Source organism: Chrysoperla carnea, chromosome X (genome assembly GCF_905475395.1).
Source record: "Chrysoperla carnea chromosome X, inChrCarn1.1, whole genome shotgun sequence".
NCBI classification, from domain to species: Eukaryota; Metazoa; Arthropoda; class Insecta; order Neuroptera; family Chrysopidae; genus Chrysoperla; species Chrysoperla carnea.
In genome coordinates, this window is record NC_058342.1 from 21663009 (window position 1) to 21685563 (window position 22555).

The window sequence follows — 22555 nt, forward strand, 5'->3', positions numbered from 1 at the left end:
CGTAATTTGAATTGTTTACTTTCTTACGTGAACAGTGTTTTGAAATATGCCCATATCCATTACAATTAAAACATCTCGGACCCTTGGTTTGTTGATTTGTGTTTCTATATTGATGCTTATTGTAATTTTGCTGTTTGTTGTATAATGCCACGGAGTTTGTAGGTTTATTGTTTTTCACTTCTTGTAGTAGCTTTGTTTTAACAGAATCAGCCGTCAGTGGGATTCCAGAACTTTCAATGGCCATGATCATAGGTTTATATTCATCCGGTAAACCAGCCAATAAAAATGTTCCCAACCATTCATCAGTTATTTCAAAATTTATGTCGTTTAATTTTTGAGCGGTTGACATAATTTTTCCTACATAGTCTTCTACGGATTCGCAACTTTCAAGATTTGTGGTTATTAAAGTTCGAATAAGACTGACTTTGCGTGCAAGTCCAGAATCATGAAACGTTATTTTAAGTTTATCCCAAACTGCTTTCGCAGTATTTGCATTTTGAATGTGCACATAATTGATGGGATCAATACACAGAATAATTTTTGATTTGGCTTTAACATCGCGCCTGATCTTTTTTTCTTCATCAGCGGTAGAATCGGTACCGAGAACACATGTCCAAAGATCTTCTAATTCCAAAAAAGTTCGAATGGAAAATTGCCACGTGTTATAATTTTCCCTACCTTTAAGTTTTTCAATAACCGGTAAGTTGTTTCCAGACATTTTCACGTGTATAAAAACGGATACACTTCACTAATTACTTCGCTAACGGATACACTACTTGAGGTTAAATTTTCAGTGTCACCAAAAAATATCCAATTTAAAGGCCCATAACCTTTTGGAATGTCGGTTTTGATGATCACAGGATAATTGAAATAACACAAGTAATAATTAATGATTTGTAATTAAAGTAAAAATAAACTGAAAATGTACAACTCTGTTACATTATGTATATTGACAACTAAAAATATAAGGCGGCTTTTTTTACACTAGTGCCAACTTAATAATAACACATATTTTTATTAATAGAATGTGTACAAAATAATTTTCTCATTCCAACATTATATACATGTGTTGAAGCTTCGATATGCATTGAGGTAGTTGTAAAATGCTTGGAGAGTGGGACTGGGAGTTCCATATTTGAATAGATGAACTACAACAGATAAGCCACGATACAAGTCACTTTTTCAATATCATATAACACCTATCATACCTCTTATTTAGATGCATTGCTTAACGCATGTATTCTGTCATACTCGTGATATTTATATGATTAGATGTAAATCGAACATTCTGTATAATTATTCCTATTTGAAAATTGAAAAGTCGAACGGTTACTACCACAGTAATTGAATTTTAAAACTATTTGTTTTGTTTTAAATTGTTAATATAGTTGTGTAAAATTTTTTTTCAATATTTATGTTAAAAACATATCTAAAATAAATTTATTGTTTTGTTTTTCTTATTATAGAATAATATCATCTTAGATACTCTAGCAAGTTTTTTTCTGTCCTACCCTTATCTTCCTTATTCCTTTAACAAATTCCACGATTCACCTCTTATTTTCAAGTTTATTCTGTCTAGGTTTGACGAAAAATATACTCTCGGTCTAAAAATGTACCGCTTGGGAAAAAATACGGTAGACAAATGATTTGAACGAAAAAATATCATAAATTTAAATAAGAAGTTTATTAGACAAACATATTAGTTTATACAGATGCTCTCCTAATACTCTAGACATATAATTACTATTTTTAATATATTTTCACCTAATATTAATTAAGAATTTTTCATTTTTGTCACCACTTTTCTACGAAATTTGTTTTATGTTGTTTTTCGTCACGGTAAAAAGTAACCACGGCTTACGGAAACTACGGGAGCAGAATGTTACATGAACATCCTTTATATAACCAATACAATTGAACCGTATGCCAATGTAAGTACTGAGGCCTCTTAATTTATGCTAATGCATATTTTTTTTACTTCATTATGGTTTGAAATATGTAAAAACAATATTTATTTAAAAATAATTCATAAAAATGTCATAATAATTGATAAATTCTCAACATCTATTAAAATAGTACACATAAATAATTAATCATTATTTGTATTATAATTTTTATAAAAAATAAACAAAATAAAATAAACTTCAAATATTTCTTTTATGGATCGTCTTGGAAACCCATTCCTTGTTCTAAAGTTTGCTGATCTCGAATTTATTATCAAATTGATTCAATTTTCACCCCCCCCCCCATCCTTGCTTAGCTTATATAAGTAGATCCCCGAAACAATAAATATTTTTTTGAAAATTTAAGCCTTTTTAAGACATGTTAGGGGTATAATTTATTTAGGGGGTCTACATATGTAAGTTAAAAGAGAGGAAGGATGGTTGAAAATTGAATTAATTAGATCTTCAATTCCAGATCAGCAACTTTAAAAACTATCTGTTTTAAAAAAAGTATTGTTTCTTTCGGAGGTCTACTAATGTAAACTTAAAGAGGGGGGAGGGCAATAAACACACTTCGAGTTTTAAAGTATCTTCAAACTCACTTCTTTACCTTCAAAATGAGCTATGGTACTAAAAGATCAAAGATAACAAAGTTATTACTTTTTGTTTTTGTTTACTTTTAATCATGTATAAGATATTTATTTACATCATGGTCTCTCGATTATAATTGATGATTTTTAATATGATACATACAGCGTAAACTAAATATTGACAAAAATCTTGCCTATTAATCTTAATTAAAGAGAATTGAAACAAAGTAAAAATAAAAATTCAATGAGTTGAAACAATTGCACTCAGTGTCTAGAACTCGAATGGCATAATTGATAGGGCGCTTGACATGAATTCAAGAAGTCCGGGGTCGAGTGTATTTTTTTTCAATTCTCTTTAATTAAGATAACAAAGTTAAATGTTTGCAAATATTGTGTATTTCATTTAAAAACAGAGAACAGGAGTAAATAATCATTTAAAGAAGTAATAAGTCTATGGTTATAAAACATTTCAATTAATAAAAAATGTTTATATTAATAACAATAACAATTAATTTAAAATTTCATGTAGTAGTAAATTAGTAAAGTAGTAAATTGGTCAAATAATTAATTGTGTTATTTCAATTACTTTTATTGTGTAGTTATTCAAAGAGGTGTTTAATCGAAATGTTGTTCTTTCTCAAATCAATTGTTATTATATTATTTATGTATATGACACTAATTGTTGCATCATTCAACAATCACTCATCATCAGAATCAAGGATCTTAAATAAAACAGCAATGAGACATTTTTTACAAGGTGTTAATTATGAACAACGAGTATTAAATCGCCGTAGACTTATACAATTCGCGGTTAGTTCGGTGCCGTAAATCTAGATAATTTATTTGAATGGAATTTTTAATCCTGTTCGAAGTATACTACTGTATACTAAAGAGCATGTTGGTAATCGAAAATATGGTCAAGTATAGTTTAAAATTGTTTTTAGGTGCAAAAAAAAAATGTTTTCATAATTTTAAGCTTAAGGAGATATGCAAGGATTGAACAATACTCGGGATTTCAATACAACTTTATAAATACATTTTTTTATTAACAAAAATCACAAAAAATTCCTAGGACATCGGGCTTTTTATTATTATTTTATCGTTCAAATTTGTCTGAAAATTGATGAATCATATAAGTTATCCTTTTCAATTGGATATTTCTATATCAAAAAATCTAGAGAATGTGATAAAAAACTATCTAAAATATTAAGACGATCTTGTAGTTTATAATAATACCATAAAAATATAAGGTTGTCGATGATATAAAAACAAAATTTTAATTTAATTATAAGTTCATCGAAGATCCATCATTTGATGAACAGAGACGACTATAGTTAGAGTATTGATGAATGAATAGCGATATCTATATTATCAAATTTATAAGCAACACTTGCACACAATGTATTATATATGTTTGTTGTTGCGTGATAAAAATATTAACTGTTCTTTTACGTTGCATCAACGATTAGTATGAAAACAAAAATCATTGGTAAATTCATCTAAACAGCAAACACATTCAAGACCCGTTACATGATGGGAGATCATTTTATCTATTACAATTTTACACACAAAATAGGGATCATTTTAGCCTATATAAAGGTGATCATTTTACCCCTAACGACATATTTGAATATCCTCATCAAAACTGACCTTAAAATTTATTATACGCCTATCAAACTGTGTTATTATATTATTAAAAGTCAAAAAAAGTCAAGAGTAAAACAGCCAGCCCGCAAAAACTAATGCAAAAAAATAAATTTTACGTTGAAATTTGTCTTATCATAAGTCAGAAGCAATAAAATTTCATTTTCCTATATATTTCCAACAGGATAAAAAATTTCATTCGTATGTTATCTACGCTCTTGACTGATTTTTTACCCTACTAGGTGTACGTTTTCAAGAACGAATGTGAGATCTGTCGTATGTCAAGTATTGTTCGTGGCACTTATGAAAGTTTATCTGGATCTTTTATTAATGAATTATCTCGTATGCAAAAACAAATGTCATATATTATCACACGTGGCTATGATGAACAAATTATTAATGATAAGGAACGGATGAAATTAATTGGTTTTAGTGATATCAATTTTATATTTACCGATAATGAAAATTGGATACGTTTTTATAAATTGGTTAGTCATTTAAAACGATTACCATTTTGGCTAGATCGAAGTCGACTTTTAATTTTAGTTGGAAATATAATGAATTCAACAATTAATTGGTAAGTTTTTAACATAATTGTGATAAAGACTGCTACAAAAAGTGATATAACTACCGTAAAGGGTTGAGTGGTGAAGTTGACACAAACGCATGAGCGAAACAAATGAAACGAACAAATTTCAAATATTGTTGTTTTGAGATACAACATAGTTTAAAACAATCCTTTTTTTGATTGGTTCTACTACTTATAAATATTATAACAAAATACTGATGTGATTGTCACAAACACATACTGATTAGATTTATTTTAAAAAAATTAGACTTCTTTATTAAGCCGGTTTTGACCCCCGCGACCTAAGGATTACTATTGATTTTAATGTCTTAAGTCCACCGCTGTACCAACTGCGCTATCGATGGTTGTTTTATATATATCAAAATATCTTATGTATTATGTTGGATACCCTCAAATTTTTAGAATTGATTTAGACTTAGCCCAATTTCATATAAAAAAAATTCAAGCTTTTTATTTAAAATTGCCGTGGTGTTCTTAATTTTTGAGTAAAATCACTAATTTTCCCTTCACGGGCTGGTAAATAGAAAAGGTAGCGTTGCATTTACGCAGTGGACCGATCAAATATAAATTTTATTCTGAAAGTTCTTGAATAGTGATTTAATTAACAAATTGTAAAATGGAATTCATTAAAGGTACGAGCCAATGCTAAAACATCTATGGCAAAACAAAATAACAAACGCATGCATTACTTTTTGGAATGATACTACGAGTGACATCAATACATTAACATACTATGGGTATCATAATTATACAAAAGTTGTAAATTTGACCAATGAACAATGGTCAGGTTGTATTTTTAAAACTAAAGTGAATCGTTCAAATTTAAAAGGACATTCTGTTAATGTTTATACATTTGGACAAAGTAATCGATTGTATGGCATGGATGTTACAGGTAACAGTTCATGTTTTTACCAAAAACTCCATCTAGTATAGTAAATGAACATTTTTCTTACGAAAAAATTGTTTTCTGGATGTATTGACTTGCGATTTTTTGCATTTCCTTCAGAAAATTATCCTAAAAAAGTCTAAATGGTTTAAAGCGGAACTTTTTAGTTTTAATCCCCGCACCATTGGGGTGAGGCTAGTTACTAAATTAAATCAGGCACTAATAATAATAATAATAATAATAAAACCAAAGAGAGGGGTACCACAAGTGGGTCCCTAGCAACCAGACGAAGAGTCCTCTGTGCCCTCTTTGAGAAGGATCTGTCAGTCGAAGACGAGGCGTCTTCGGGTAGGAGGCGCTATTAAAATCAGATGAAGCTAAACGATTCTGTCGAGGCCAGATGCCACACAGAAAGCCCACAGCATCTCCGTCGAGATCTCTCCCAGGATAGATGGATCCAAGGTTTCGAACCCGAACTTCTGAACCTATCCTCCATACAGTCATCCTCCATACAGGCTCTACAAGTGAGATTATTAGCAATCCCCATATTGTGAAGATGATAGTTCAATCGACAGTGTCCTAGTTGTGGTTATAATACACAGTTTGGCTTGTCGCATGCCCTGCGCAAAATCCCAGTAATCAAGATGGGCTTGCCGTAGCCATTCTTTGATTCGGTAAATTACAGAGCATCTTGCTATGGGAATGACAGGCTAAGGTTAAATTTGGAATAATTTTAAATCAAGCCGGTTTTTATAGGACCGATAGTTTTGGACATACAGCTTTTCAAAGATTCTCTATCTTTTCAAGTTAGATATTTTTTTCGCAAAATTTCATCTTGTAAACCGTTGCAGATAAAACAAAAGTATAAGTATAACAAATGTTCCTTATAAAAAATAAACAACTTTTGTTTGAAACATTTTTTCGTAAAGATCTGTTTACCCGTGAAGGCGCAAATTAGGACAACATTTTGGTGTCTATTTTATACAAAACTATAAAAGATAGGGAGTTGAAAATTTGCAGGTAACTTCAACTAGTGGCTTGTGAAACATTCTAGAAAAACGAAACAAAAAATTATGGAAAATGATTTTTCGAAAATTTTTGAAATTTTCAGCACTTAACAAGATGAAATTTTGCGTAAAATCCTGTAGGTTGATAAAATAGACAAACTTTGAAAAGCTGTGTCTCCGAAACTATCGGTCTGATAAAAGCCGGTCTTATATCAAATTGTTGCAAAATTAACCTTCTTTAAAACTACACAATTTTTGATAAAAAACCAGTCCTTCCGGGTCAAAATCTGGAATAAGGTCAAAACTTTCGAAGTTTTTCTTATTTTGGGCACGATCCAGTCGTTTGCCGAGGTCGAAAACTTGGATTTAACATTGCCTTTACATTGCAAACAACGTATGAAAAAAATTAAAATACCTGATTTGATGTAAGGTTCACCCACTTTACATGTATAATTTGACTGAATCAAATGATCTCTATATTACAGGCTCAACTGAAGATGAAACAAATTCTATTTACATAACATTAATACAATCAACTTTAAATGCAAACTACAATATATTTAGTTTTACTGATCTACCAGAAGATCGCATACAATATCAACAAATTTTTGAAAATAAATCAAAATCCTTATCAATAAGATTGGAAGAATTTTTTATGTATGCAATTAAAAAATATGATATTGAAATATTTTTTGATGCAAACAGTATCTTTGACACTGACGAATTGGAGAGTTTACCACCACATGCTCAAGACGATTTATGCATAGTTGTACGTAGTGCTCGCATTAAACCAAGTTATTTGTATATTTTACTAATATTTAAACCATTGTTATGGTTATTAATCATTTGTAATTTAATTGTAACTTCCATCGCCTATAAATATGTTATTTTATATAAATATGCAAATTCAATTACTTTTACTGAGTGCTTATTACAACTACTTCGAGGATTATTAGCCTCAAGCATGCATATCGATTTTTCTAAATTGCCTCAATTAAGCGATTTATATAAATTAGCAATAAAAATTATTTTAATTTCATGGCATTTTGTTGGATTAATAATTAGTGGGTCGGTAATGGCGGTGTTATTAAAGGTTTTAATTATTCCAAAATTTTATAATCAAATTAATACCTTAAAGGAATTATTATCTTTAGATAACTTTACACTGTTTGCATTTCCACAAACAATAGAACAGTTTACCGAATTGTGGGGTGAAGGTAATGCTTTTTCATCCTTATTTTCACCGATTAACTTCACATCGGATACAGGTAATTTATATAATCAAATGTGTTTAATGTCAATGCGTCAATTTATTGGTTTAATGTTGACACCAATTGATGCCCGTAAATTTATGATTGCTTGTCAATTTAATCGTAGCATACCGGATGCTCCTCAATACCATATATTACGGGAATCCCCTTTACCAAAAGTGAATACATTTAATACACCGCGTGGTTCACAATATGTGCCTATTTTGACCACATTTATTTTGTGGTTTAGTGAAAGCGGTATACGTAATAAATGGTTAAATGTTGTACATGATATTAATGCAAGATATCAGAAACGATTATTTTTACGACAACGTAGAGATAATTTTTTTGATCAAAATTTTAATATTATACAAATGGAAAATTTAATTTTGATATTTTTCTTGCTATTTTTTGGGTGCTTAATTGCATTTTTTGTTTTTCTAATTGAATTATATTTAGGAGGGAAAAATAAACCCAAGAAGTTTACAACAAATTTTCGTCACAAATGGAATATAAAATGTCGAAAAGAGATCCATCGAATATACATTGAATAAATGAAGTTTATGAATAGACACTTCCAGTAAATTTTCGATGTACCAAAAACACGTCGAATCGATTTTAGGAACCAAAAAAATTATTCCTATAATAAAATATTTACATTTAAAGTGTTTTAATTAAAAAATTAAAGAATCATGACGTCATCTGTTATGACAATTCATAGTATATACATAACTAACACAATATAAACAGTTTAATTTTGTATAAGTTTAAGTTTTATTGAGTTTAATTATTATTTAAATTTAAGTGCACTTTCATCTACCAACATTTCATTTACAAAACAAATATAATAGCAGACATAAAATTTCTATGCATCATATGATTATGACATATGACTACGACAAGGACATAGGATAACTCACTGGCAGTCTTCTCTCTCATTCATCATGTCGCATTCACTTACAGGCTAGCAGATCCCTTGCGTTCTCTATCTATATAAACTCTTTGGATTCAATACTATTCATAAAAGATTTTTATATTAGCTTGCAAAAATTTGAACTTTACCATTAAATTTTTAATTAAATTAAAGATTAAAAAACGGTTTCGATAGCGTAGAGATGACATTTTTTAGTCTTTCAACTAACTTTTAAGACAAAAAAACGGGAAAAAAAACTTTTTTTTTTGGAAGTATCTATTCAGTTCAAATGCAAATGCCGCTTATGCATTGTAAGAGTAAATCGATGTTTATACAGTGTTTAAAAAAATTGTAGATTTTAAATATATTGTAATCATAATTGTAACTTTACAAATATATAATTAATGTACAAAATTTTGGCAAGTTGTTATTAAACGAAATTGCAGACTTATTTTAATGATTTTTTGCAGAAAAAGTTCTGAATGGATTATTTGAATTTTATTTACGGCGGAGAGATAAAAATAAAAGATATTTAAGGTAAATTTTCGTCATCGGAAAAAAGGACAATATCGAAACAGTAGTTATATTCAATTCAATCGAATATACAGTGGAACTTGGATAAGTGGGATCGGGATAAGTGAGAAACCTCCATGACTGAAACTCATGCTGAGGTCTCAACACTTTGACACTGAATTACCTCTGTGGGACGAAACAAACCTCTATATCTGGGATTCGTTCTATCGATTTTATCGTCAAAGTTACCTCTCTATAACTGAAACAGCGAGTAAATTTTATATGAATTAGCCTCTGTAACTGAGATAACATCGTTCTGTTTGTTATTACTTACTTATTCTTATGCTACCCACAAATTCCGCACTTAATTAATTTTGAGCCTCAAGTTTTAGTTTTGCTTTACTATACGAAATACATAGGAATGTTTATTTGCAAATACATATTTATTGATTATTATTGGTTGTTTATTTGATTATACAAATTGTTATTTGAAAAATGCTAAAAGAAGGCTCAAAACTGAAGTTAATATCTTTTTATAAAAGTGGGAAGACACGCGATGAAGTCTGTGCCGAATTCAATGTGACAAAATCTTCTCTTTGTATAATAATTCAGAATAAAGATAAAATTCAATCACAATGTTCTGAAGGACAAGGGAAACTAAAAACGTGTATGTTTATCAGAATATTCTGAACTTGAAGAGTATTTGCTAACATGGGTCAAACAACTTCGTAACAAAAACGTTCCGATAAGTGGACCCATGATTAAAGAAAAGGCACAAGATTTTGCGCGAAGACTTTATAATTTTTGTAGCAGCAATGGTTGGTTGGAATGGGTTTAAAAAAGAAACGGTATAATTTTCAAAGCAACTTGTGAAGAAAGTAACGCTGTCGATGTTAATAAATGTAGCCAATGGATTGAAGACCTGCCAGTTTTTCTGCGCAATTATTCAATTATTCTGTTGATGATATTTTATAAGTGTCTATCCGATAAAATTTTCACCTTAAAAGGTGAGTCCTGTCATGGCGGAAAACTTGGTAAAGAGCGCGTTACAATAGTTCTGGGTGCTAACATCTCAGGAACTGAAAAGCTGATTAAAGCTCATTATTTTATACGTTATTTAATTTAATAATTGTACCTCTATAACTAAAATAATCTGTATTCTGATGATACCTTGATGTGTCACTTAACCAGGTTCTACCTTTGAAAATACACTACTGGAATTGTTAACAGAGTGAGAACCACGTCTCAAAGTAGATTATAAAGTAGATTGACAAGGATAATAAATGCCGAAGCATAATCATAATACGCTTCTTATATGTGTTAATATACAACATAATATCCTGGCGCGTATTTAAAATAAGATTATACCACTTTTAAATAAAGTTAAAACAGTATATTTTGTACAAACTACCTTTAAAAAAATTTTTTTTTTCATAGAATTAACACAAAATTATCTAACAATATTACTCTTTTGAACGTTAAAACAAAATAAATTTTTATGTGCAGTTGTGAATGTGAAATATAAACAGATCATTGATGCAGCTGATTCCGGTCATACGATCATGCGCATTGAATACCATCCTTCGGTATTATGCGTTTCTCTATCAGCTGTTTGAATATTGTATTTTTGTCTTTGTTAATCTACTCTGTGAAGCCAAAATATACATACATACTTAGTATACGCTGGGCTCATCTATTTAAGTATATGACCTAAGGGTTCTACTGTATATCAATCAATCGGTCAATTATATCTAACCTGTTATGAGTCTCTGCCTCATGAAGGTTATAGAACAGGAGAAAGATCGCTATGTACTAAAGCATTAGCGTACCTGTCCCTAAAAATTTGTAGAATTTATAGTTAATTTTTAAGCCACCAGCCGTGCTGTCATCAAGAAGTAGTATCTGTAAAGTTAGCTGTTGTTGTTAGCATAATGTACAAATTGATATATCATTTGAAATTAGCGCACAACAGCCCGCTTTTATTGATACTACGTATTTATCGCAGCGCCTCACTTATTTTATCCATATTTCGGGGACAATATTTTCTATAGCCATCGTTCTCCTGCCTATATGCTTCATGCTCTGCCTTATGATTCTATATGTAACATACAGTACCTATGCCCTCTTACCTCTTTAAAAATGCATAGATAAACCTTACCTTACTAAAATTTACTTCTAAAACTGTTGTTCCTTGATGTTTGTTTTCGCGAGCAGGAATACTCAATTGAATTTCTAATTGATAAGACATGCGATTCATCAAATCTCACAACCTACCCTTCACCACCTTTTTCAGAATAAGTCTTCTTTTTTACTTGAAAGAGCTGGAAATAGAGGGTTTTTTTCTGTTTTAGGGATTATAAAATAAGCGTTAAAAAATGTGGACAGAAAAATCTCCTCATTTACCAATATGAATGTATTTTTCATGCCCCGCTTTATTATAGGCTTTATCTCCAAATGATAAAAACCTACTAACTTTCTAATCAAATCAGGAACTGGTTTCCTATCTATCGTCAACGTTAACTTTTGTCAACGTAACCCCTCGAATTTTACCTATTTCATTGAGTACCATATGTAATTTAAAACCGAAAAACTCTTGCTAATGTTGCAAGTCCGGCAAAAACTTTGTTTTTTGAGAATCGTTTCCTATGACATAATGCGATAGCTGTTGAATAAATACAGGAAATGTCTGTTCGCTTTGCTCGCTCACTTAACCAGTACATCAGAGTCGCTAAATACCATGGAACTCACGACTGTAACGTAATGAATCTATCATTTTGGTAGGGATGGAAACTCCGACTTATGTAATAATTGAAGTGATTTATATTTTATTTTGATAATCGGGTAACCCCCACCTTCCCTCACTCTACAATTTTCAGAATTGATTTAGACTTCTTAAAAAAAAATTCAAGCCTTTTATCCAGCATTGCTCTGGTGCTCGTAGGATGTAATAACAAAAAAATAATAATAATCATAAAATCAAAAAGATAACTCAAAAATAATTATTTAAAGTTAAGACGAATTTGTTAAAAATTAATAAATAAAATTTAATTAAATAATTTAGTATCTTTAGGACATTTATAAAAATTTAAATTTTATTAGAAATTATATTTTTGCATAATTTAATTACGTTGTTTCATTATTATTTTAGTAATTAAATTAGAAAACTTTACAACTTTATAGATCAACGGTATGCATTTAAATGGGTAACTAAAAACAAAGGAGTTATGAAAGATGTACGCTCCCACCATGGTTACTCGTAGGATGAGTGACTGCCATAAATATTCATTCCTTTTTTTTATTATATGTGTGTGTTTTGTAATACTCACCAGTATACTGGCCAGTTCTGATTACGTCATAAACCGACGCCATACTGGTGAATCGTTCCGAAATATACTGGCCAGTGCGTGTATATTCTTTAATATATATTCTTATTGTATTCTTCAATTACGAGTAAGTCTGTTCAGACGCCATCATTCCCTCTTAATGAACAATAAATAAATAAATTTCTTATACAAACATCCGGTGAAAATATCTACACTGTCATTCCCGTTTTACCAGTACAATATGGCGTAGTATACCATTACAATATGACACCGATTTCTGACGTCATGAGCACTCGCCAGTATACTGGTGAATATTAACACACTCAAAATATCGCTGATGTTCAGAAGTGAAAAAAACAGCAATGCCAAAAAAATATCGCAGCCAACTAGCTTAATTAGCCGTTCAGTTAACAGCATAGCTTTTTTACTAAACGGCCTGAATGATATTCAGCCATTTGACAAAACTAACTGGGTTTCATTTTCCTGCATTCAAAAAAGTATATTTTTTTATGTAAAATTTTTCGTACTTTCAACGCGGCTCCATAGCCTTGTTAATATCCCCTTAAAATGTACTAAGCCCTATGGTAAAATTTCTATAAATTACAGTTGCTCAAAATTAAGCAAACAGGCGCTATTATCTTTAAAGAAAAATATATTTTAAGAACTGGGTCCCATTATTAGTTAATTATTTGAATGCATACCGTTGCTCTTTTATAATAGCATTAAATAGTACTAGTATCACATATAAATTTCAATCATCGTCCACATTCACCATATGTCCAACAACCGTCGACGACTGATGGTAACGTCTGCGTGATGCAAAATCAATATTGTCTTCATTTATTTGAGAACTGGTCATATCAACTCCTGGATGATTCGGTGTAACAATTATTTGTTCGTATTCTTGTACTCGTTTACTAAAAAAAATTAAGGAATTTCAAATATGAAATTTCTTTGAAATCTTTTTTACAAACAAAAACTGGGCGTCTTTTTCTTTGAAAATACGAATCTATATTAATTCGGTGTATCTAAAAATTTGAAACTAAAATAACGAATTTATTGACGTTTTTAATTCACAAGTGTGAAACCAATCAAGATCTATTTTTCATGAATTTTTCAAAACTGTTTTACTTTTAGCCATATTATCTAGAAAGAGAATTTACTAATCGACCTTGGAGACGTTTTTCTTTTACTTTTTGCTATACGAAAGCGGCATATTTCAGAATTTTTAATTGCCAAACTATTCTACTATGAACACAGACTTGAAGAGATTTTTTTATTTAAAATATTTTGGCTAGGGCCATTAAGCCATTGAAGCCATTAACAAAAAATAAAAAATGTACAGACTTGAAGAGATTGGCAATTAAAAATTCTGAAATATGTCGCTTTCGTACGGCAGAAACTAAAAGAAAAACTTCACTAAGGTCGATTTTGAAAATTTCATGACAGATAGATCTTGACCACCCTTGTGAATTAAAAACGTCAATAAATTCGTTTTTAGTTTCAAATTTTTAGATACACCAAATAACAAAATATAAATAATTAAGAAAATTGAAATATTACTAACCCACACAATCGTAGAATAGCATTTTTTAACCAACGCAGAAAATGAAATTCAGCTGCCAACCCTGGTTTTACAGCTGGGTTTGCTGTTCCAACATATAACCAAACTAAAAATACGACGGATATATTTATTGCAGCATATTCCCAATGAACTAAAGACATAATTAACAATTTCAGACATGCCTGAAAATATTGTTTTTTTTAATCAAATTATTTTTTAAGTTATCGTAAATTATATAAAAAAATATTTCTTACCCCAAAAAGTGAAAGCCATCGATTACAAAACATTGAATACCAATTTTGTGTCTTCGAATGAATAGGTAACGATTGTTGTCGCTTTGACTCTGAAGTCGGAGTTACAACAGGGCTGTTGGTTTTTGAATTCTAAAAATATTAAAAATTATATTAACTCCTAGTTAATGATATACGAGCACCAAAGCAATTTTAAATAAAAGGCTTGATTTTTATTTTTCTATAAAGTTGGATTAAGTCTAAATTAATTCTGAAAATTTTAGGAGGGGTTGCTCGATTATTTAAATAAATAAATGACTTCAAAAGTAGGCATATTTAACATGGGTTTTATGGGAAAACGGTAGATGGATGATATGCTTTCACGGATTTCTCAAAAAATAGTCGGTGGAAATTAAAAAAAAAACTATTTAAATTAAAGTTAAAACCTTAATAAACAAAAAGCAAAAAAAAAAAAAACAAATACCGTCGTGTCCGACTAATTGTACGGTAGTAGAGGCACAAATTTAAAAAAATCTTTTCAATTTTGATGGTGAATTAAGTTATAACTTGACAATATAAGGCGGAAAGTAAAAATACAATTTTTCGATATCTGGATTAATTTTCAAAATATTGAAAATTTTGTTTAATTATTTAGCTTTCAATATCTCGAAAACCAAGGCAGAGTCGAAAAATTTTATTCTTGTTTTTCGTCTACATTCATGAAGTTAAAATTCATCATCAAAGTTGAAAATACGGTACAAATAATTTCAACAAGGGTACAAGCATAAACTTGTACAAGGTACAACAAAATTTAATGTACAAGCATAAACTTGCCTAGGCGCTCGTACTACCTTAAAGAAAAGCGAAAAAGCATTTTAAAAAAGCATGTCATAGAAAACAGTAAATTTTTTAGTCAAACGAAAATAATTGATAATGTAATTGCCATAAATACAAATTAATTATATCGAGTCTTAATATAAACAAGTGAAAACAAACTATTGACTGAGTTAATTGTTGAAATACCATGCATAGACAGTGTTGATAACTCTACCACACTACTATACTATACAATTTACGTCTAATATGCGCCTTCACGGGTAAACGGTGATGTTTACGAAGAAATGTTTCAAACAAAAGTTGTTTATTTTTTGAACAGGAAGATTTTTTTACATTTAAACTTTTGTTCTATCTCTAACGGTTTACAAGATGGATCCTGCGGACCCATAGGTTAAGACCCAATTGACCTATGTTAATCATTTACGAACATGACCTCACTTTTTACGTCCCAAGTACGCTGCAAATTTCAGCTTGATATCTTTTTTCGTTTTTGAGTTATCGTGTTGGCAGACAGACGGACAGACAACCGAAAAAGAACTAATTAGGTGATTTTATGAATACCTATACCAAAATTTATTCATAGCATTAATATTTTTAAGCGTTACAAACTTGGGACTAAATTTAATATACTATGTATATTTCATATATAAATGGTATAAAAATACATACCCCAACAATTTTGTGTCGTACGCGTTCTGGAAATAAGGAATCTAAATCATCATCAATAATTGTACTGGTCCCACTTTGCCAATCTTGAACAATTTCACGATTGTCAGTCGTAGCAATTGAAGTAGTATAAAATCTTTCTTCGCGTTGCTGTTGTAAATCAAATGTTTGTGCTAAGGCAAAATATGCATAATCAATGCATGCATACGTTAATAAAAACGGCATTGTAACAATTGGTGCTAACGTATTTATTTCACCAACAAGTATAAATGTAAAAGTAACTGCTGCTATTACAGCCATTGAATATACAGGTACTTTATTTGGACCACGCTGTAAAAAATTTCAAAATTTTGTTAATTTTTTCATGAAATTAAACGCAAGAATAGTGTTAAAGTAGTTCGGCCGTCACGTAACTAATCAAGTTGCCAACTAATTTATATTCATTGAATTTAAATCTAAGTTAGACAGAAAATTCTTTTTGTTCATGATTATACTATTCGTAATATGAAATTGTAGCACTTACCCCCATTCCTAAAATACCTATTCCAGGTATAACATTTTCATTGGCAATTGATTGTAAAACTCTTGGTGTCCCATACATAGCACCCAAACAACTGGACATTGATGCTACATAGAGTCCCGCTAACAATGGAATTCGGAATGCTGATACTTTAGCAGTGATCATAAAATCATTTAATAAAGTTGCTCTGGTACAGGTTGCTCCCAAAAATAGTACAAAAACCAGATATAAAAATGTTCTGAAATTTGAAAAATATTTTTTTAATAGATCGTGCTGGCTAATGACGAAAAATAGACATACGGTCTAAAATTTTTCAATAGACTCGCGGACCAAAACAGTTTCTCTTAAATTAGAGATTTAAAATCTCAAATACGCCATAATAAGTCCAAGAGTTGTGTATGTTCTCCTAATACTGAATGCAACAACTAACAAAATTAAAGAGTAATGTTTATTAGAAGAACATATTTTAAATTGAACTATTTTTAAATCATGTTCTCTTAATACTAATTTACGCAACGGCCACGGGTTAGCCAGGGATACAGCACTGCGAAATTCCTCACGAAGCGAGTTGGCGTGTATGTAACATGTTGCTGAATTTTGTCACCAAAAAAATTATCACGGCTATTTTACGCAGTTTTAAAGGCTAATGGTGAATTCACACATAAAGCAATAGCCGTCGTTCGAAACGCGATTGGCAACTGAACTGTACGAAATTATGATTAATTGAAAAATCAATGGTTCAATCATGAGTTAAGGGACATATCTGTAAATAGTCGCCTATTGCTCGTCAGTAGTCGCGTGCAATGTGAATTCACCATTATGATTTTCGGCTACTTTTTCTGGTAAACCATAAGTGTGAGGTCTTTTTCTGTATGTTCCCCGAAATTTTTAGGGTTTTAATTCATTCTCTTTTTTCATTAAATATACGATTTGGTAAGTAATTTACCCGGTTGAAATTGCTGCTAAAGTCCCATTTGGTATATCTGTCGAAGGCGCTCGTAAATCACCACTCATATTAATACCCGATAAAATACCAGTCACTGTTGGGAAAAATACTCCAAATACTGTGAACCAACTATAACCAGGTGTATAATCTGGCCATAAATTTAATTTAAAATTACCACTAATCCAGCCTTCAAATCCATTTTCTATAAAGAGAAAAAAGCGATTTCGAATAGTTTAGCAAATAAAAAAATATTAAAGCAATGTTTTTATCAACATTATTTTAAATAGCTTGTAAAAAATTTATTTGCCCCAAAACTGAAATAAACTCTTATTTCAGTTGTTTTGATGTTTTTTAATCCGTTAAACAGATACTCAGAATTTGTAAATTAAGAATTTGTAATCGATTTTACCAGGACATAACCTTGGTTATATCAGTTAAGCTTTAAGTAGTCGGCCTACCTAAAGCCCAACAACTGAAATTTTCCAAATAACGTCGTCTGGAGTCTTTGTTGTAGAACTTGAATATCTAATACAATAATGGATTCTTAATAGAATTTAAAAAATGTTTTATTGATGGTTTTGAACCTCAGAGCCGTATCACGTATCAACAAGTGTTTTAAATAAGACAATTAGATGGTTCTTAATATTTTATACATTTTTATTCAAGTTATTTTGACTAAATGTTAAATAAATTCAAAGAAACTTCGAATTAAATTGACTTTTTCTACACCCTCATACGAACTGTTTGCGCTCGGTCCCACAAATCGGAGATGTACTTTTAAATTCCGACCTCCAATGTTTTAATTCCTCAACTATAATATTAACATTAAAATACATACCATCGTCAGAATGTACAAAACTGCCAACAATAAAATCTAATCCAGCCAATAATAATATTAATAAAAGAATAAATTGTAATTTTATAACCCATTTCACTCCAGCCACATTTATTATACTCAAAAGTAAAACAGCTGCACAACCCAATCCTCTTTCAACCCATTTATAACCAGCATATCCAATTAAACCGGCAATCGATTCACCAAAACCAAGCACATTCAAAGCACATCCTACAGCCTAAAAAATTTATAAAATATATTAATAATGAAAGTGAATTATACCAATCAATTAGAGTATAAGAACTGGGATTATTTATCAAAATGTACACAATTTTTTTTTTTTTGAAGTAAAACTTCTTGAGGCACGCTTGACTTGAGGAGTAAACTGGAAAATGTATGATCAGAATGTTACGAATATGTGTGATCAAGCTTGTTACGAAATGTGTAATCAAGTTGAGAGGGAGATATAAGTTAGTGAAGATAGAAAGAGAGAAAGTTACGTTTCAAAAAAATAACAACATGCATGTCATACACTTATATTCATACTATGTCATACATTTATATTCATACTATAAATATATAAAATATTATGCATTAAGCACCCTAGAGACCCAGTAGCTTTAGTGGCAGAATACTGGACTTCGATACAGAAGACCAGCGTTCGAGGCCAACTCATGTATAATAACACTTTTTTTTTTTTTTTTTATCACTCAATTATCTTATAAATAGTTATTCTATTTGTAACATGTATTTACAGTTACACAAAAGATGGAGCTAATGAAGTTTTACTTCAGTCGTGTGGTCTAAATCTTACTTATTTATCACCTCCGATTGTAAAATATGATGGCTTAACCCAACATTATAGTTAATGTAAAAAAAAAAAATTGAATTAAATTTACCTGGCCAAAACAGTATAGAAGACCTAATGAACCTCCAAACCTTGATCCAAGAACATGTGCCACCAAGAAATATACCCCACCACTTTCTACACGACATCGTTCACATATTCCAATTGCGGATAGAACTGATACTAACGCAATACATACTAAGAAAAAATAAAATAAATAAATAAAAACAATGGAAAGAAATCTTTTAAGTCTACCAGTTTTTCATCTAGAAGTTTCTTAAGGCAGTATTTTGGTCTAGAAATTTATTATATGTCCTAAAACGGACTTATCAAAATTCGAATTATTTTCCTAGGTACAGTGGACTTTCTGGTAACGAAGTTCAAATTGATCGCTCTGAGCTGCGAAAAGAAGGCAGAACAGCTCGGTTAGCATAAATAACTTTGCAAGACATTGCATATGAAGTAGAAGAAGACCCAATGTATGGATCTGGGATCGCCGATTAATCTAAAGTGAGTAATATTACTATCCGAGTTACTCTGGGAATTGTCTCTCAAACTTAAAACGCGTTTTTCTTGAAACTACATTTTCCGAGGTGGTTGGCATGATATGTCACGTTCTGGATTTGGATTTTTAATATTTCAATTATGAGAAATATATTTATTCATATCGAAGCCATTTTTTAAAACACGATATTTCTCGAGATACTCGAGAAATGCTAGTTGAGAATTATCGTGCCTCGAAAAATAAAAATGGTCGAGAAACCAGAAACCCTAATTCGCACCTTTCCGATTTTTTCAAAGTATGTATTATTAAAATAGATCACTACAGATCAGTGGTAATTTTATTTAATTTTTATAATTACCTGTAAATATAACAATTACAACCGCACTTAAAATTCCAGTTTCACCAACAATCCATCCACTCCGTAAAAACACAATAACACCAAATATATTTATTAAACAAGAAGTGAACACTCCATCCCATGTACCAAACAATATCGGTTGGGATATGAAAAAATTTGAACGCCACCAAGGGACATCACCCTAAAAATAGAGTAATTGGAAGGTAAGTACAAGAATTAACAAATAAATGATAAATTTTTTTATTATTATTTATATATTGTTCAACAGCTTGCATACAATTTTAAACGTCAAAGCCTTTCGGTTATATAATTGATATTTATTTATGATACCATGCCGTAAACTATAAAGACAAATAACTTGCCGAGTAATCTTTATTAAAGAGAATTGAAAAAAATACACTCGCATCAGGACTCGAATCCGGAACTTCCTGCATTCATGGCAAGCGTCTTTATAGCTTACGCCATTATATCGTAAATAAACATCAATTATATAGCCGAAAGGCTTTGACGTTTAAAACTGTATGCAAACTATGTGTGGATCGTTAAGGCGGCATAATTTGAGTAAGAGCAGTATTTAAAAAAATTTTAATTTAAAATTTTATCTAAATGACTTTGGCCTGTTTCTTAATTTATTGCTAACCAAGAACTGAATAGATATCAATTAATAATCGGTTGAAAATCATTAGAAAAATGCCAAATATTACTAAAAATTGATTCAAGAAATGTTTTGTATTGTTCCAGTTTTTTATGATTCTAAAATTAATCTAATTTTAATCACTTTTAAGCTCTAAAATTAGCTTGACACATTTCGATTTTTACTTTCATGATAAACGAGTAATAATGCACATTTCAAATAAACAGAAGTATAGCCGTATTCACTTTTAAAAAATCGTAAACCTACATTAATACGAAAGCCGCAATCTGAGACACGCAAGCACACACTGGACCCACAATTACATAGTGTAACTTTAAATTATAATAAAAATTTAACCATGAAGAAGTTGATTAACGAACCTGTTCTTCAGCAAATAATTCATTAGCACCAGAGGCATGATGTCCACCAGCTGCATATTCATATTCATTACCCAAATCTACAAATCCACTTAAATTACCTCTTGGTCTTGATGCATTTTCATTACCCAAACCAAATCGTGACCAATCCACAGTATTTTTATTTACATTTCGTTTATTTCCTTCATTTACTGATTCCATCATTTTATAAACATTTAAATAAATTTTATAAAAATATTTTATTATTTTACTTTATACTGATACGTAGTTTTTGTTAAAAAAAAGATTAACGATTAAAATTACAGATAAGATAATGAATTTGATAATTGCAGCATTGCTTTTTATTCAATTCTAAGAAAGTATTGTCATTAATACCCCACATTTATAAAAAATTTGTTTTATAAAAATATATTCTAAAATTTTTCTGTATTTGACATTTGAAACATTATGAACACAACCATTCATTTGGGATTGATTCATTTCCATATGGTATTGTATTTATATATTCGACTATATTCATTACAATAATTACGTGTAACTAAGCGTCTCACGACAGGAACAATAAGGCTTTAGATTGTCGACTATAAACATAGGTACTATTGGCGAACGAAATTACCTAGAGATGGCTCTTGTGTGAATGCAATATGGCCGATATAGAGGATTTTCGTTCAAGTTGTCAAAATAAATTTTTGCATTTTTTTTTGTTTATTTGTTTTTTTAACATGGAGAAAGCCCTGGATATTAATATTGGTGATATATTTTATCTACTTGGTGGATCAGTAAGGCCGTTGATGGAAGGAGAGGCGCTTTCTCGTTCCAAAAACTTGTTTTTCTGTGGTATCCAATCGAAGCAAAATAATTGTTTATTAATCAAATCTTCATGTTTGCAAACGTCGAACATCACAGAAAAACCTCATGAGATCTAAATCAAAGTGTTTGTAGCCAATGACAACAAAAAAATCGAATGCTATTGTTCTTGCAAAGCGGGCGCGGGAAGCAAGTGCAAGCATGTTTTTGCGACATTGTGCGACAACTGACGCCTGTAGATCTTGTTTTCCCACACTGGGGAACACCACAACGTTTTTCATTTTTGATAATTTCCATCTCAACAACAAAAACATTCAGCACTTGTGTAGCTGTCAAAACTCAAAATCCTCTATAATAGTTTCATTAATCCTCACTGCGCGGCGCCACCGTATCTTGCGATCGCCAATGACATGTATATTAGCATTACGTATATTATATTATAGGCATTACTTTGAACGTACGGATAGCTTAGTCAGTAGAGACATGGCTATACATTTTGTCATTTTAGTGATTACCTATCAGCGCGGAGCCGGTGACAGAAAAACTTTATTAAAGATATGATTTCTATGCTGCGTCAGATGCGTGCGTATACTGCTCTTATGAAGTCTAACGCAAGCGTTATCTTAGTTGCGTCAGCACCTGGTAGGAGCCATGCGGCTATACCTATCTTTGAGCAGTACTGACGGAGACGCAACACACATAGATGTATGCAACTCTTTGTTTATGAAATACAATTTAGATACTTGCTTATGCGTGATACATTAATAAATA

General features: G+C 30.6%; 1 protein-coding gene across 3 annotated transcripts; it reads right to left on the minus strand.

Moving 5' to 3' along the window:
• Positions 1–12467: 12467 nt before the first annotated feature.
• On the minus strand, positions 12468–21241 carry LOC123302179 (solute carrier family 12 member 8). 3 transcript variants are annotated; one of them, XM_044885011.1, is made up of 10 exons: positions 20981–21241; positions 19967–20147; positions 19156–19301; positions 18260–18494; positions 17422–17623; positions 16479–16713; positions 15980–16285; positions 14477–14605; positions 14226–14404; positions 12468–13575 (listed from the first exon to the last, which is right to left on the minus strand). In XM_044885011.1, exons 1-10 carry the CDS (start codon positions 21179–21181, stop codon positions 13410–13412), a joined length of 1980 nt encoding a protein of 659 aa, XP_044740946.1. In that variant the 5' UTR covers positions 21182–21241; the 3' UTR covers positions 12468–13409. The 3 variants fall into 3 exon arrangements, with proteins under 3 accessions (XP_044740946.1, XP_044740944.1, XP_044740943.1); XM_044885009.1 differs by having other exon boundaries at positions 15965–16285; XM_044885008.1 differs by having other exon boundaries at positions 15959–16285; positions 20981–21239.
• Positions 21242–22555: the final 1314 nt, after the last annotated feature.

Excerpts from the sequence above, each read along its gene's own strand:
- LOC123302179 (XM_044885008.1), bottom strand. The coding sequence starts at position 21,181 with ATGATGGAATCAGTAAATGAAGGAAATAAACGAAATGTAAATAAAAAT. Across the intron at positions 19,302-19,966 it reads TGTAATTGTTATATTTACAG|TATGTATTGCGTTAGTATCA; the intron begins GTAATTATAAAA and ends ATTTTTTCTTAG. Across the intron at positions 18,495-19,155 it reads TTCTATACTGTTTTGGCCAG|GCTGTAGGATGTGCTTTGAA; the intron begins GTAAATTTAATT and ends TAAATTTTTTAG.